We start from the raw sequence: 14,760 nt of genomic DNA on the forward strand, positions 1-14,760 counted from the left end.
CGCCTGCTGCTTTTGAGAAAGTGGTGGTTTGACGTCTCTGTCAGAGGGAGCGGCGTGCGCAAGGATGAAATGACAGTGCTCGCGTGCCCCTCGTACCATCCTACGGCACGTGCGAGCGATCAGAGTTTGTCTTGTAAGGAGAAAGAAGTGCTCTGTTCAGTGAGGGAGAGAGAGTGCTGTGGGGCTGCAGGGTGAGGATGGAAGAGGAGGAGGAAGAGGAGGAGAGGGGGAGATGACAGAGTGACAGCATGACTCATCATCTTCGTGGCACATCTTTCACCTAATAACACCCAAACTCTAGATCGTAGAGGGAGGGGGGCAGAGAAAGATGGAGAAACGCAAAAGGATATAAAGACTAAGTCAGAGACGGGGGAGGGTGGAGACAGATCGACGGCTCGACAACAAGGTCTTAAAGGAGGCGTTTGAGTAAGAAGAAAAAAAAAAAAAAACCTGAAATGAAGATGACAAAAGCCTCGGTGAAAGAAGAGGAGCAACATCAGACGGCATTCTCGATGCAAGCGACTTCGAAAGCCTCGTTTTTTGTGGGTTTTTTGCGTACGTGTGCATGTTGCGCCCCTCAGCGAGTGTGTCTGCGGTGAGCGGGAAGACGAGAGAGGGGTGGGCGATATTTTTGAGTTAGCAACCCAAAAACCCATCACCACAGGGTGCTCTCTGACAGCAAGTTTTCTCACCGGTTCCTTTACAGCACGAACCCTGTTTATTCATCACTTTTCTAAAGATGAAACTGGAGGACAGAAGGTGGGGGGAGAGGCTGAGAGAGACGAGAGGCATCCAGTGTCGCGGCCCTGCTGCCTTGCTCGGATGTGCGCGGCGATGAGGCGGCGACAGCCACGGGACAGAATAGATTATGACTTTGTCTCTGCCGATAATGAAGCCGTTACAAGCACGGAGCGGCGGGCCCAGCGAAGAGGCCGCGGCGCTAGTCAGCACTTTCCCCCCGTCGCTCTCCTGTTTTCCGTGAGAGGGAGGGAAGCGAAGAAGATCTCTTTAAAGTCACCCACTTTCTGTATCTATCATCAGGGGAGCGCAGAGATGGCTGAACTGGTTCAATCAAGATGGTGATAAGATGGGGAAAGCTGCCGACTCTGCAGCTCTCCAGGAGTGAGGCTTAGCTTAGCGCTGCCCATGGGGTAGGATGAGAGAGAGAGAGGGAGACGGGTCCCCACCAAGAGATTTTTTATTATATGTGTGTGGTTTCCAGCACAGGGTCCTAATCACTGCACAAACCCTATAAACGGAGCAGCTGGAGAGACGAATGGCGAGCTTGTGTATGTGTTTGGTGCGGGCAAAGGAGAGCAGCTCTCTGGGGATAGCATGTCCAGCCAGAGGTCAAACCGCATCTCCAGAGATCAATAAAAGCTGCGTAATGTTTCCAGAGCCTAATGGGAGATCCACTGCAGCTATTTATACCGTTTAACACGCACAAAAAACAAAAGAGGAAATACATTATTATGAAAAGGTTCAGTTTCATTCAAAGCATTTGAATTAAACACATTTATGCATTAAAGCGTTTTCAGTATGCGCTGATGCAAAGTCCACTAAAACTCGACTATTAAATCCCCCTACTAATGCGTGTGTTGTGTTTACACAGGCGGAGAGAAAGTATTTGTTTTCCGTATATGGAAATCTACCCTTTTAGGAATAGATTTACATATTTAGTTGACTCGAAATGCATTCCTCTGTTTTGTTCTCCTGCCCGACCATCATCCCCCCTTCTCTCTTGATCTCAGGGGAATCTCACCCATCAGAGCCTCAAAGCAGTTGGCCATGGCGTGCCGCAAGTCCGACTCCCTGCACAGATCCGGTCCGTGAGCGTAGAGCATGAAGCGATCCAGCTCCAGTTTCTGCAAATGAACAAATGCATTCACGTTAGCTCGCTGTCAACAGCACCTCACTAATAACCACGTAAAAAATGATGACCTGTTTCGTTTCCTTTTTTTTTTTTTTTTTTTTGCATTCCACACTTTCACAGGCTTTTATGTAAGAGTCCAAAAACTCAGGGGAAATGAAAAAGATTGCATGCCCTTGCTGGAAAAGGTTCTACTTCATGGCACTGACAGATGTGCTCATGTGCTGTCCAGCTGTGGCATGGACACTAAGCCGGCACAGGAGGAGAATGTTCACACGTGTGCATACAGGCAGACGCACGCTCACACGCACGCTAGATAATCCCAAGATAAAACGTGAAATCGCACTGTGGTGACCTTCATTCACTCTGAAAAGTAGTTCTTTTAGTAGGCGCTACTTTCTTTACAAAAGCATACATCAGTACAGCAAAATTGTACCACAGAGAAATGGCCTTTGAGCAGCAGCTTCCATTCATATAAAGAATTGATGCTCAGAATCATCGTACTGACTTTAAACAAGTCACTGGGATTTATAAAACTCTCCCTGGAACATATGTCCATGTCCTAATTTTTAATAGGATATTAGTGCACGCAAGGTAAATACAGTCAAGTCGCTAATGAGGAAAAGCCAAAAGCTGCAGTTTCTCCAACGGCCTTTGGAGGCTCCAAACGTGAGCTGAAGTTGTGCTTTTTACCCCAATAAGCAACAAGAAACAGCAACAAGTAGTTTCATGTAACAAGTTTGAGGTCAGATTTCTTAGTTATGAGACCAAACTTGTATGTATTTATAAGAGCAGTTAAAAAATAAATAAATAAAAGATAACAGAACATAAATTAAATAGTTGCTCAACTGGCTCCTGATCCATCCAGTTCACAGATCACTGTAATGCCTGAATTATGCTTCAGTGAGACATCGATGTTGTACGGTGTAACCAAACACTCCTTTAAAACCCTACAGTGGAACCTGACGTGCACCTGCCGAGAAATGTAAATACGCGTTGAGTTAATGTAGCCCGCAACAATTCGAATGGCGTGGAAGGGTGAGGGGTAATGTTAAGAGGCGTTTCTGAGTCAGGGCGTAGATTCACTGCAGAAGTCTAAATAAGCTCAATGTATAAAGTGCAAAAACAAAGTGATATGTTTTCTGGTCTCTGGTTGGCTGTACTGCTTAAACTAATGAAAATGTACTCGCACGTACCGAGTCTGCTGGACGGTTACAGTGTGAATGGAGTTTTTACTACCAAACTTCAGCTACCACAGTAGCGTTTCCTGGGAGTCATGGATGGACAGACTGAGGCCTCACATTGGCATAAGTGGTTCTTTGGCTTAATCATCTTAGAACATCAAGATCATCTTAAAGCTACACTTATCAAAAGACATGAGCATGGCTACACTTAAGCCAATGTGGAACTGCCAAAAACCTTACTTTGGAGCCATTTGCGGCTCCACAAACTCCACAGACCCCCGACATGTTCAAGATATGAGCTTCTCAAGCCAATTAATGTCCAGTTTTTACCCACAATAACCAAGAAGTATCAGTAAAATGTCAAGTTTTTTAGTGTTGTATAATTAACACATAATCAAAACAATTTAAAAATGTATATTTTCATCAAATGTGGAAGTGCAAAACAATACAGTTCCTCTAATGTCCTCTTGAGGCTTCAAAAGCGATCAATCCCCATAGACGCCATGTTAAAAGGTCTAACTTTATATATGCTTTTTACAAAGCATGCTTACATTCTAGTATACCTTATAGTTTTGGTCTCAAATGGCTTTTTTAAACAAGTGCATGCAGGATGAATTTTCTTTTATAACTCATCCATTTGGATGAGTTATAAAAGTTTAAAATTACAGCAGTGGTCACTTTCCTTGACATGCAGATGCTACCACAGGTAAGGCTTAACCTTAGTTAATTTAAGTCACTGGTCTGAGCCACTGGATCACTGTTTGGTATTAATGGCCTTTAAAGCGGTTATCAAACAGAGAGCGATGGTTGAAGTGCTGTTAATTATCTTCCAGGAATTCTGTGCTCCAATTTTAGTTGGCAATTTATCGGTATTTCCCCTGGTACTAATTAGCAGATATCTCCGTGTATGTGACAAACCCGGGACAGTCTGTTTGCAGCTTGATAACCAAGTTTGCTAGCATTGACCTGATGATATCCGCACTTCTGTTGTGTTTTCTTAACCCTCTGGGCTTGTTCAAAATCACTACCCCTTTCAACTTGTTCGTGGCCAAAAGTGGCCACCAAAAGATTAGGTCTATGTAATTTTTATTATTTTTATGTTTTTTTGCCATTTTTTCTGCATAAAACTTTTAACTAACTTCAATTCTTTTCATAAATATAAAATAGTTATTACTTTTTAAATTTTTAACCCTTTAAACACCAGTTTGTTTGTCCACTTTTAAAACACGTCTTAAAACTCATTTTTACTCTTTGGCTTATGACACAGTCTGACCCTGATTTTATTGTTTTAATCTAATGTGCTGATTTTATTGTTTTAAATGTTTTTTTTATATATATATATATATATATATATATATATATATATATATATATATATATATATATACATATATATATATATATATATATATATATATATATATATATATATATATATATATATATATATATATATATATATTACTTATCTTATATTATTATTACTATTTTTCTCATTTTTTTAACATGCTCAATGTATCATGTTTGGCATGTCAAGTGTACAGCACTTTGTGTTCAGCTCGTGGCTGATCTGAAAGCGCTATATAAATAAATTTCTTGCTTGCTTGTCCACTGCACTAGCTGGAAGACAACATCAAATCTCGCAATTTTATATAATTGCATTGCTACTGAAATTTCTTGTATTATTAATAGTAGAGTCTGGGGCATGTAATTGATTCACATCAACATTGATTATAATGCATTGTTATATTTGTGCAGGGAGAGCAAAAACATAAAAACTCCCTCTCAGCTTATTCGTGGCCAAAAATGGCCACCCCCTGTTTACGTTTACAAAATGCTATAAAATTCATATATATTAAGAAAAATTCCCACTTATTTGTTCAATGACTTGCTGTTCAGTGCTGTTCAATGGGGGGGTGGGGGGGTGAATGGTCAAAAACAAAAATCACACATGGTATGTTAGTGGCCAGAAAGGCCATTTAATGACCAAATAACCACTGAAATGACCAATGAAATGATCAAAATGTATATTCCAGTGTGTGCTTCTGTGTGCATCCTCATTAGCAGCAAGATGTGCTAACCACAGTAGAGTGGTTTTTGTAGGCACACTTTCTACACCTGGTGCGAGGGGCTGCTGTTCCAATCCTGGAGGTGCTCCTTTTGCACCTGTATCTCATTTTGTTGGTGGGGTGTGGGTTCAGAGTACTGTATCTTGAGATCAATGGCAGAAGTGGCTGAGAATTAAGGAGAAGGGTGTCTTGCAGTTGTTGAGGTCACCAGCATGTGTCCCAGTTCTCCCAGGATCACTCTTCATTTGTAGATTGTAGAGGACTCCCCCACTTCAGTGAAGTTGTTTCTGGCGGGACAAAGGCATCATCATCACCTCTGCCAAGGTGCCCGAAGGAAAGACGTTGTCCTCAGAGCTCCTCCGTCAGTTGGAGTCTGAACCCCATGCCTTTTTTTACTTCCTGATAACTTCCAGTGTTGTCATCCAACATGCTATGTATTGCTTTATTCTGGTGTAGGCTTTATCTCCACTTCATCTACAATCCTCCAATCCTCACACCTTTGCCTCCCGTGCAGGTTTGTAAGGGTGCACAGCAGCTAAAAGATCTCCTTTGTTATAACAAAGTCAAAAGTAGATCTCAGGCTGCTAATACAGGAAACTGCATACAGGGTGAGCCCTGGTTTGACACCAGTGGGTACTGGATTGTAGAGCAGTCTCTCTTCAGTGGTGGGACCCACATGGTTTTCCTTTCATGAGGGATCCACTCAGTCACCGGCTCCTCGGTCTCAGAAAATGCTCCTATGTTCTTTTCCATCAGCTGCTCGGCCTCCACCTCCATGCCCCCCAACCCCAATCCTCCCCCAAAGAAGAGGATTCAGGCACTGGCTAGTACTCATCATCAGTGGTGATGCAGTCAGCCTCTTTGGAGATTGTCCCCTCATCTTCTGGAGAGGAGGTTTCTTCATCTTGGGCAGATGTCTTTTCTTCAAGGACAGATGACTGCTGCTGTCCTTGCTCTCTGACCAGATCATACAGACAGTGCTTGAAGCAGTGATGACCTTCTTGCCATATAGCCAGAATAAATGATCTGGAAGCTGTTAGGCTTACTTACAGCAGTAGCTCTGTCTGCACCTGCATAAACTCCAGGACACGTTTACAAACAGTGTTTGTTGTTGTTTGAGCTCCAGCTGCAGGTTTGAACTCTGCAAAATGTCCTGTGATTGGGTTTTTTTTTTGTTTTTGTTTCTAGAGTTTATATTTTTGGTATGGTATCTTTTTATGAAAAATACAAGAGTAAAAGTGCTTTTAACATGTGCTTCAAAGCGAAGTTTGACTGGGAACCTCAAAGCTCAATAGCCTGCATCCACAGAAATGCACTGCAGCCTATATAATGTTTGATGCGTCATTATTTATTCCAGTCTATCTTGCAAATACATGTTTGTACTGCAATGTCATGCACAAACATAAACTATTAGATCCTTAAGATCAAACCTATGTCAAAATTGTTTCATTATTTTGGTCCATTGGAGTGTGGTAGGCCATCGAAAGCCGCTACTAGAAACTAGGAATATTACATGAAATCGCTTGCTTGGCCAAAAATGGGTAAATGATGTAATTTGATAAAAAAAACACTAAAAACTATAACTTTCATGTGTTGACTTTAGAATGAAAGCAGTTTTACCTAAATCGCATGATATAGTACTGTCAGTAACAAGGAATCAACAAAGGTGGTTATAATGGGTTTCAATTGGCCAAAAATGGCCACGATAGAGTCAAGAGGAACAATTTGGTGTATAGTGAATATTATTGATATTATTAAGGAGCTGATGTTGAAAATGAAAAAATCTGACAAAAATACACACCTTTGTGAAGTTTCATTCCATTTGCATTAACAGAACAAAAATGAAGTAGCCACAAATGGCCAGGATAGAACCCAGAGGGTTAATTAAATGTTCACATCTGTTTTCTTTTGGTTGGTAGTAAAAAATAAGCAAAAACTCAGAACTTCACTAACAGGTGACTGCATGCAGTAATTTCTAACTAAATGCAGTTACTGTTAAAATCTGTTAAAAAGGGTTTGGTTGATTAAAGCGATCCATGCTTACATCACTGATGCAGGCCCGTAAAGTTGTAAAATTTCAAATGTGTACTAATAAACATCAAACAGAGTTTTTCGGTCTAACAACAAAGCACATCGCAGATAATAATCTGCATAGGTTGCAATTCAGTGCTGTGATGTGTGAGACTGTGGGTCAGGCAAACTTTCTGCAAACTATTTCTATGAACCAAGTCGAAAGTAGCCCAACTTGACTCTTCTGGCAGCGCACTACAGACAACAAAAAACAGTCAGGGTGCTATTTAATTACGGCTGATAACTGTTGGTGGTATCCCACCCCCGGTGATTGCACACACAAATTAAATCACAATTCATAAATACTCCAACTCAGAGGGAACCCGCTCTGACTTTTAAGCCTTCCAAGTGAAGTGGCGGATTGTGCGTTGCTCGCTCAAGATATTTTTTGAAAGATAATTGCGAGTGTTCTTGAGCAGACGGCTTTAGAGGAGCCTGGTAAACAACTTGGCAACGTTGAACACTGTATCACACTCACTTTACCGCGAGCGGCAAATTGAAACAAGCCAAACTGCTACACAGCACTAATGCAGATTCGGGCGGCTGCATCTTTGTATTCAGCAGGGAGCAACATGAAAGATTGAAGTTTTTAATTGCTTTCTCCACATCACGGGACGATTATTGTTGTGTTCTTTACAAATGTGCCAGTGAGTACAGCTTGGCTCTACGACGCTGCCAGCAAGAGAGCGAAGGAGGGAAGCAAGGGGGCCTAGCGATAACAGGAACTGGAGAGTGTTTCAGGGAGACCTCTAGGGGCCCATAGGGACCCCAGCCGCACTCGTCTAGTCCTCCAAAACAACAACCTTTTAACTCCAATTACAAACCTGAGGGGGCAAAAATGGGGTAGTAATGGCATCGAGACAAAAATTACTCTTTTCCCCAGTGCCTGCTTAGAAAGGAGCAAAGTCATAACAGCAAGACAGAAAACAATAAGACTGTCTCCAACATGTTCTCCTGCCAGATCTGACACCTTACACCACTTTGACCTGCAGAGGAAGGTAATGAGTTGGAGGAGGTGGGGGAGGTTTACCTTGGCTAGCATGGCCAAATGCTGGTTCTGTACGATGGCCGTTCTGTAGGTGGCCAGGCCACCCTCCTCTAAACTGGGAAAAAGGTAGTACAGGTGAACACTGTGGAAAGAGAAATCAAACACAAAATAGTTCAAGTTAGCCTTTTTATGATTTTTCAAATCAGAATTTCTCATCCGAACATGTTAAAGGATAGAAAAATATGACCAAGTATAATCGAATAAAAGTTATTGCTCAGCCCAACAGACACGAGAATCAGTGATGAAGAAAAATAAGCCAATAACTGTCCAAAATAAGGATGACAAACATACAATCTACACGCCAAAAGCAGCCCACCAAAGACGGCTTTGCAAATGTGAAAACTGGGCATCGTTTTGGACTCTAGCTTGAGTTGAGAGTTGCTAAAAATACCAGAAAACCGTGTTAACGTGGTGTCTTTTAAGGATTCACTGTTACATGGGCCAAGTACGGGTGTTCGCTGGCTCTATTATTCAGTCCAGTCTCATAGCAAAATGTGAAATAGTCACAAAAGAGCAATCTATTTTTCCCCACTGACAACAATTGCCAATTTTTTCTGTGTCAGCGAGAGCACAAGTTTGTAATATTTGTGATATGCTTAGGTAGGAATTATTTTTTATTTCTTTTATTTATAACGATAAAGAAAAGAAAAAGCTTTAAAAGACTAAACTGTGATCTTTTCCTGAACCTAACTCAGAGGTTTCTAACGCCTAAACCTCACCAAGTCATTGTTAATGCCCGAGCTCAACCGAGCGCCATATGTTGAATGAATATTTAAAAATGATACAAATGATGTGTGAAAATCTGCGTATGACTCAAACTGGTGTGAGCAGTGAAATGACTCCACCATCAACCCCTCCTGTCTCAAAGTGGAAAATTTTCATTTATGAACATGGACGAGAATCGGTACATAGAAGGGTGGACACAGAAATAACTGCCTGTTGGCGAATGACATGACATTTACAGCTGGTAGTGGCTAGTGTTTGTCAGTTATTTCATTAGGTCTACATTAGAAAGAAGGTTTGGTGAGGAAAAGCGGAATAAACAATGACATAATGACAAAATACAACAACCTATATTTTCAACTGGCCAAACTGGTATAGTCTGGTATGTCTAATTCCCTTTAAATGTCACGTTTTTGGATTTTCTTCCCTTTCTTTCTTGCCGATTCTTTTCTGAGCCAAATGTCTGAATCATCACGAGTTTTGCATATTTGTTACTGACAAAGAAATATGCATGGCTTGACACACCACCCCGAAGTGAAGCGGTTAAGTGAAGGAGCTGTGCCAACACATTTCTTTGACTGATGACAGCAGGCTGACTGAATTGCCTTTTTCCCCCCCATAAAATATCTCAGGAAGTTCATCCATTATTTTGTAAATGAAGGATTTGATAAATGTGACATTTTCTGGATGTACTTTTTCAGACTAAAGTAGTGGATTTTTTTTAGCTTGTTATATAGGACTTGAGATCAAATTGGGCTGTTCTTGGCCCATGAACTAAAGAGAGTTTGACAGCCCTGGTCTGTCCAAAAAGTTTAATGCCATTTCACGCTGCCTCATCCTGCATTTTCAAAACTCTTCAAGACCGACTAATTAATTTTCCCGACATATCCAGCCTTTCCAGGTCTGCGCTGGAACCCAGAAAATGGCGGCGGACGCTTGAGTGGTTCCACAGCTGGGTTCCGCGCTAGCAGGTTCCATTTTCATTACGGTCCGGCGTCTCCCTAACTGCGGCGTGTCATTTGATTTCATTTGAATTAAAACAGGCAATTTAATTCAGTCATTTCTAATCAATGCAAAGAGAGGAAAGCAGGTGGCGTTCTGTTTTTCCAAATTCACGAGAGGTCCATTTGTCAGGGTATTGTGATCTTAGTGTGGAAACACAACACTTGGAATTAATAAAACCCACTTAGTGTAATGGAAAATAATGAGACCAGAGACTCTTGGTTTGCTAGCCAAAGTGTCAGTCACACAACCCGACTGAGTGGACTCCACAGCAATTTTCAGGTAGGAAAACACGCTGTATTTATATCTCTGCTTATTAATAGCCTCCACCAACTGTGGCACTTTCCAGACACCAACTGTGAAGCTCATCTGCAGTCTGTTCCTCGTGTGCTTTTCTTTACGTGTGCTGCTGTACTTTCTGGCCCAAAAATAAAGAAACCAAATCAATGCGCCCAGCCGTGCCTCGGTGTTTCTTAACACAACTACAAACATGACTTCACAAGCATTTATCTTTAATAATTTTTACTCATTTAAACACCTGGACTTAAAAAAGTCCTTCTGATGAAATATTTACTTACAAATATTGCACGTGGCCTTATTTTCTTTACATCAGCTGCTGACCCTTGTAAAAAAATAATCTCGCTGCTCCCCTCTACTCAACACTAACTCCCACCCAGCGTTTGGAGCTATTCAAATGTGCAAAATATTCTGTTGGCTGAACAGCAGAGACGCAGATAGCCTCCAAGGGCAGTGCATGCTGGAGGTGCACGAGGCAGTTGGCCGGATCTGCTGTAGCCATTTAACTGGACAAGAGGCTGATAAATAATTCAGAGGGCCAGAGCGTAGGCCAAGCATGTCTCGTCAGACGCTAACAATCAAAGAAGAAGGCAGAAGAAGAGGAGGGGGGTGAGAAGGAGAGAAAGTGGCAAAACATGCCCGGAGATACCAAGAGAAACAGAGGCTAACCACCTTCTTTGTAACACAGTTCCTGGTGCATAAGGAGCTGAAGCGGTATCCTTTGTAACCCAGTGTCAGCTCCTATTAAGGTTTAATCCTGTTCCTGGATGTTATGGAAGTGTTAGCATTGAGGCTTACAAATGAAATTCTGGTAGGAGAAGTTATGCTGGTGGGCAAATGGAAATCTGATAAAAATCTATTCTCCCTTTTCTATGTGCATGTATGCGTGTGAAGGGTACACCTCGCGGAAAGAGAAAAGCCCTTTTCTTATATGTTACAGCATTTATGCTCGGACACGGGGGAGGAGGATGTGGTGGAACAGTGGGAAAGTACAGTTAGTGGCACACTAACGGACTTCACCGCGATGGATTTTGAGTCAAATGATCGAAATGTGATTGAAGTGAAGACTTTCGGCCTGTCATTCAAGGGTTTTTACAAAAGTACCTCATTAACTGTTTATTAATTAGTGTATTTTCTGCACTATAAGGCAAACTACGAAGCCGCACCACCTGATGGATTGTCGGAGCATTAGGGCTGCCGTAGTCAGGAGCCTCACCAAGTAATCGGGGTCCCAAATTTCATCCTCTTCATGTCCCAAAGTCAAATGAACACTGCAGCATCACTGAAGAGTTAAAAACTGTCTAAATTCTTTCATCCTTAATAAAATGATCAGCGTTGCTCCTTTACCAGGAGTAAAAATTAAGTTTAACATCCAGGCATCCTTTAAAACAGAATTTATTAAACTTAACAGAGTTAGAAGTTAGCAGGAAGTTAGCTCGCCAGTTTCGCTAGTTACCTAAACATGATATAGCATGTTCTGACTGAGAGACTTCTGAAAAAAATAAAACGTACAGCTCTGCCATCACTTCCAACATAAATGAAGACAAGAAACTAAACAGCAGTGGCTTTTGTAGGGTTACTGAAGTTGGACTAGCTGGTATATAATGATGTGCTACGTGATCGCTAGTGACACAGCTATGTTAGCATAACATAAACAGTGAAGCTGCAGGATGAACGCTAACTTTTTTACACTCAAAAGTTAGCATGAGGGTTCCTGATGGTTATGGACTTCAGTCAGGAGCACAACTGAGATAATCCATCCACAATACGAGGTTAGTCATTAATATACTGCAACAACATGGGAATAGAGCAGCTGCGAGAGAATTCAACATTAATGAATAAATGGTACGGAAGTGGAGGAAGCAAGAAGAATGAGTTGAGTAAAGTTTGACTTATCTGTCTGTTTTGCGCCTTATGGTCCGAAAAATACGGTATAGCCTTTTTTTATACATAGTTCCCAATTTTCAGAGATTCAATAGTAATTAGGCAAGTTGACATAATTTATACTATCATTAATATAAGGATAAGTACACTCTGGGTCATCATTTATCCCACTAGCACTAGTTCCACTCGCACCACATGCCCATGCCATAAAACTGTGATCGGCCTCGGATTATCCTCCTCACACCGGTACAAGTTCATTTTAGTCTCCTCTGTCCAAACAGCTTTTTTCAGAACAGTTTCTTGAGGGTAGCCAGTGGTTCATGCCATGCTGTAAACCCTTTCTATTTCTATGCATGGAGGCATCTCTTGATTGTAGACCTTGACACGAATACACCTGCCTCCTTGTGTTTCATTCCACATTTCAGACCGCATTGTTGATTTGGTCGCTCCTCAAGTTTTTATTACCTCTCCAACAGCCCGCCCACCCACCATAACGATGTCCTCCCTCCCTTGCTCTGACGTCCGTTTGGACCACACCTGGAATCAACCCCAGAACTTTTATCTGTTTAATCTGTCGTGAAATAATAAAGAGATGTTTTTCAATTATGTCCAATAACTTCTGAGCCTCTGAAAGCAGAGAACTATATATAAAAATGGGTGTACTTCCTAAACTGTTAATGAACCCCTTGAATCAAAGCTTAAAGTCTGCACTTCAATCACATCTTGATTGTTTGATTTCAAACACTGTGGCGGTGTGGAGAGGCAAATTGCCAAAACACACACAAAAATAGTGCCAGTGTCTAAAAACTATAGCTACTGATAATCTCTGCACTTTTCTCACGTTTCCTCTCAGAGGAGGAGGAAGTGGTGGAACACTGAGGAGGTAGGTGGGCTATCTCGCTAAGTAATGTATGAGATTAGTAGTAGCTATATATATATATATATATATATATATATATATATATATATATATATATATATATATATATATATATATATATATATATATATATATATATATATATATATATATATATATATATAATGAGCAGTGTGTGCTGTGCTTAGGTAAGTGCCGGACAGCAGCGCCCGCACTCACCTGGCAGTCAATAACACAGTCAGCATTCCAGACAGCAATTCCAGACAGCTAATTGCAAGTTGTCATGGAGAATTTCAGCCTATTAAAATAGGTTGAGGGCGGCGTGAGAGGTAACGAGGAGGAGGAGGTGGTGGGAGGGGTGGGGTTTACATCCCAGTTCCAATTACCAGTAAATCACTGTCTTGAATGAGTTGAAAGTATGGAGAAGAGCGTGGCTGTGACAGACGAGGATAGATGTAGACAACGAGAAAGAGGGAGAAATGGAGTGAGAAGGTGAGAAAGGAAAAAAAAGACAAAGGCCGATAGTGTTCTCGTCGGCTTCAATTAGCGCAGGTGTCTATCAGAGGCTCGCAGGCGCTTTCTCACCTGGTGAGGAACTCGACAACAGCATCACCGAGGAACTCCAGTCTCTCGTTGTGATTGATCCTAGAGATGGGGAGGAGACGAAAGGAAAGGCGGAGATGTTAGGACATTAGAAGAGGTAGCAGGAGAGATGGGCTTCTCACACATGCACGCACACTCTCTCACACACACACACACACACACACACACACACACACACACACACACACACCTGCTCACCTGCTAAATCCCTTGCTTTCACAGTTAAAGTTAATTTTCTTGTCAGCAGGCCTGCCGGGTATATTAATCACAAGAATCGTCCCTTTGATTGCTCCTGTGGTCAGTGATAGCATGAACAGATATGTGCCCGCAGGCAGCCTACCTGGAAGGGGAGGGGTCATCCTGTCCCAGACGAGACATGATGTTAATCAATGTGTTGATTCCTGCGAAAAAAAATTAAAAAATCCCCGGGATGGTAGGGTTAGAGTTGCCTGATAAAAACGACTGGTCATTTTTAGAGTAGGAAAACATTGAAATAAAGACCTTTTTTCCTCATGTACATGTGGTGGACCTTCCTGTCGCCATATTTGGGCTGGCGGATGCCGCAGTTGGACAGCGAGTTGCGGGCGTGGTCGGGATTCATGCCAAAGTTGAGGTGATGGCTGGGGTGAGTTAAGGCCAGCTGAAAGAGAGGAAACGTTCGTCGATTAACAAACGGGGATATTTTGAACACTTTGTATACCCACAGGAAGTTGTGTCACACTTTGAAAATCTGACTGGGATGTTATCTGAAATACTTCTACGTAGTTTGTGTCAGGAGGTCCTCCGTTTTGGATAAAAAAATACCTGTAGTGCGTCTGAATTTGGACAATTATGCATAGTGTTGAGTGTTGAGCAGTCTCTCCATTTCAGAGCTAAAATTTCCACACTCTGCATTTTGACCGTCACAAGGAATCCATGCAGTACTTCATGAAGTTGTACCCGATTGCGTGAATGCTCTTAGAAGCATGTTACAGTTTGGCATCTGTGAGTGTGCTTGGGTGCAAGTCACGTGAATTTCGTCACCAGACAACGATCGCAAGGCTCTGAGCGGGCATCGACAAGCCGGCTGCTTTTTAATGATCGCACAGATTTATCTGCAGAGGTGCCAGCCTACAACGCAGGACCTACGC

General features: G+C 41.9%; 1 protein-coding gene across 4 annotated transcripts in view; it reads right to left on the reverse strand.

Annotated features, from left to right (window-relative positions):
• The window catches only part of drosha (drosha ribonuclease III), a 138,145-nt gene that overhangs the window by 67,035 nt on the left and 56,350 nt on the right, over nt 1–14,760 (reverse strand). For 3 of the 4 annotated variants that reach the window (XM_026180199.2, XM_026180200.2, XM_080306188.1), the window contains 6 exons: nt 14,132–14,270; nt 13,971–14,031; nt 13,829–13,879; nt 13,613–13,672; nt 8,224–8,323; nt 1,763–1,865 (listed from right to left, as the gene is read on the reverse strand). In XM_026180199.2, coding sequence (XP_026035984.1) covers nt 1,763–1,865; nt 8,224–8,323; nt 13,613–13,672; nt 13,829–13,879; nt 13,971–14,031; nt 14,132–14,270 — 514 coding nt within the window. The remainder of the gene's footprint in view (nt 1–1,762; nt 1,866–8,223; nt 8,324–13,612; nt 13,673–13,828; nt 13,880–13,970; nt 14,032–14,131; nt 14,271–14,760) is intronic. The other variant, XM_080306189.1, reaches the window with a different exon arrangement.

This window comes from Astatotilapia calliptera, chromosome 9, assembly GCF_964374335.1.
Source record: "Astatotilapia calliptera chromosome 9, fAstCal68.1, whole genome shotgun sequence".
Taxonomy (NCBI): Eukaryota; Metazoa; Chordata; class Actinopteri; order Cichliformes; family Cichlidae; genus Astatotilapia; species Astatotilapia calliptera.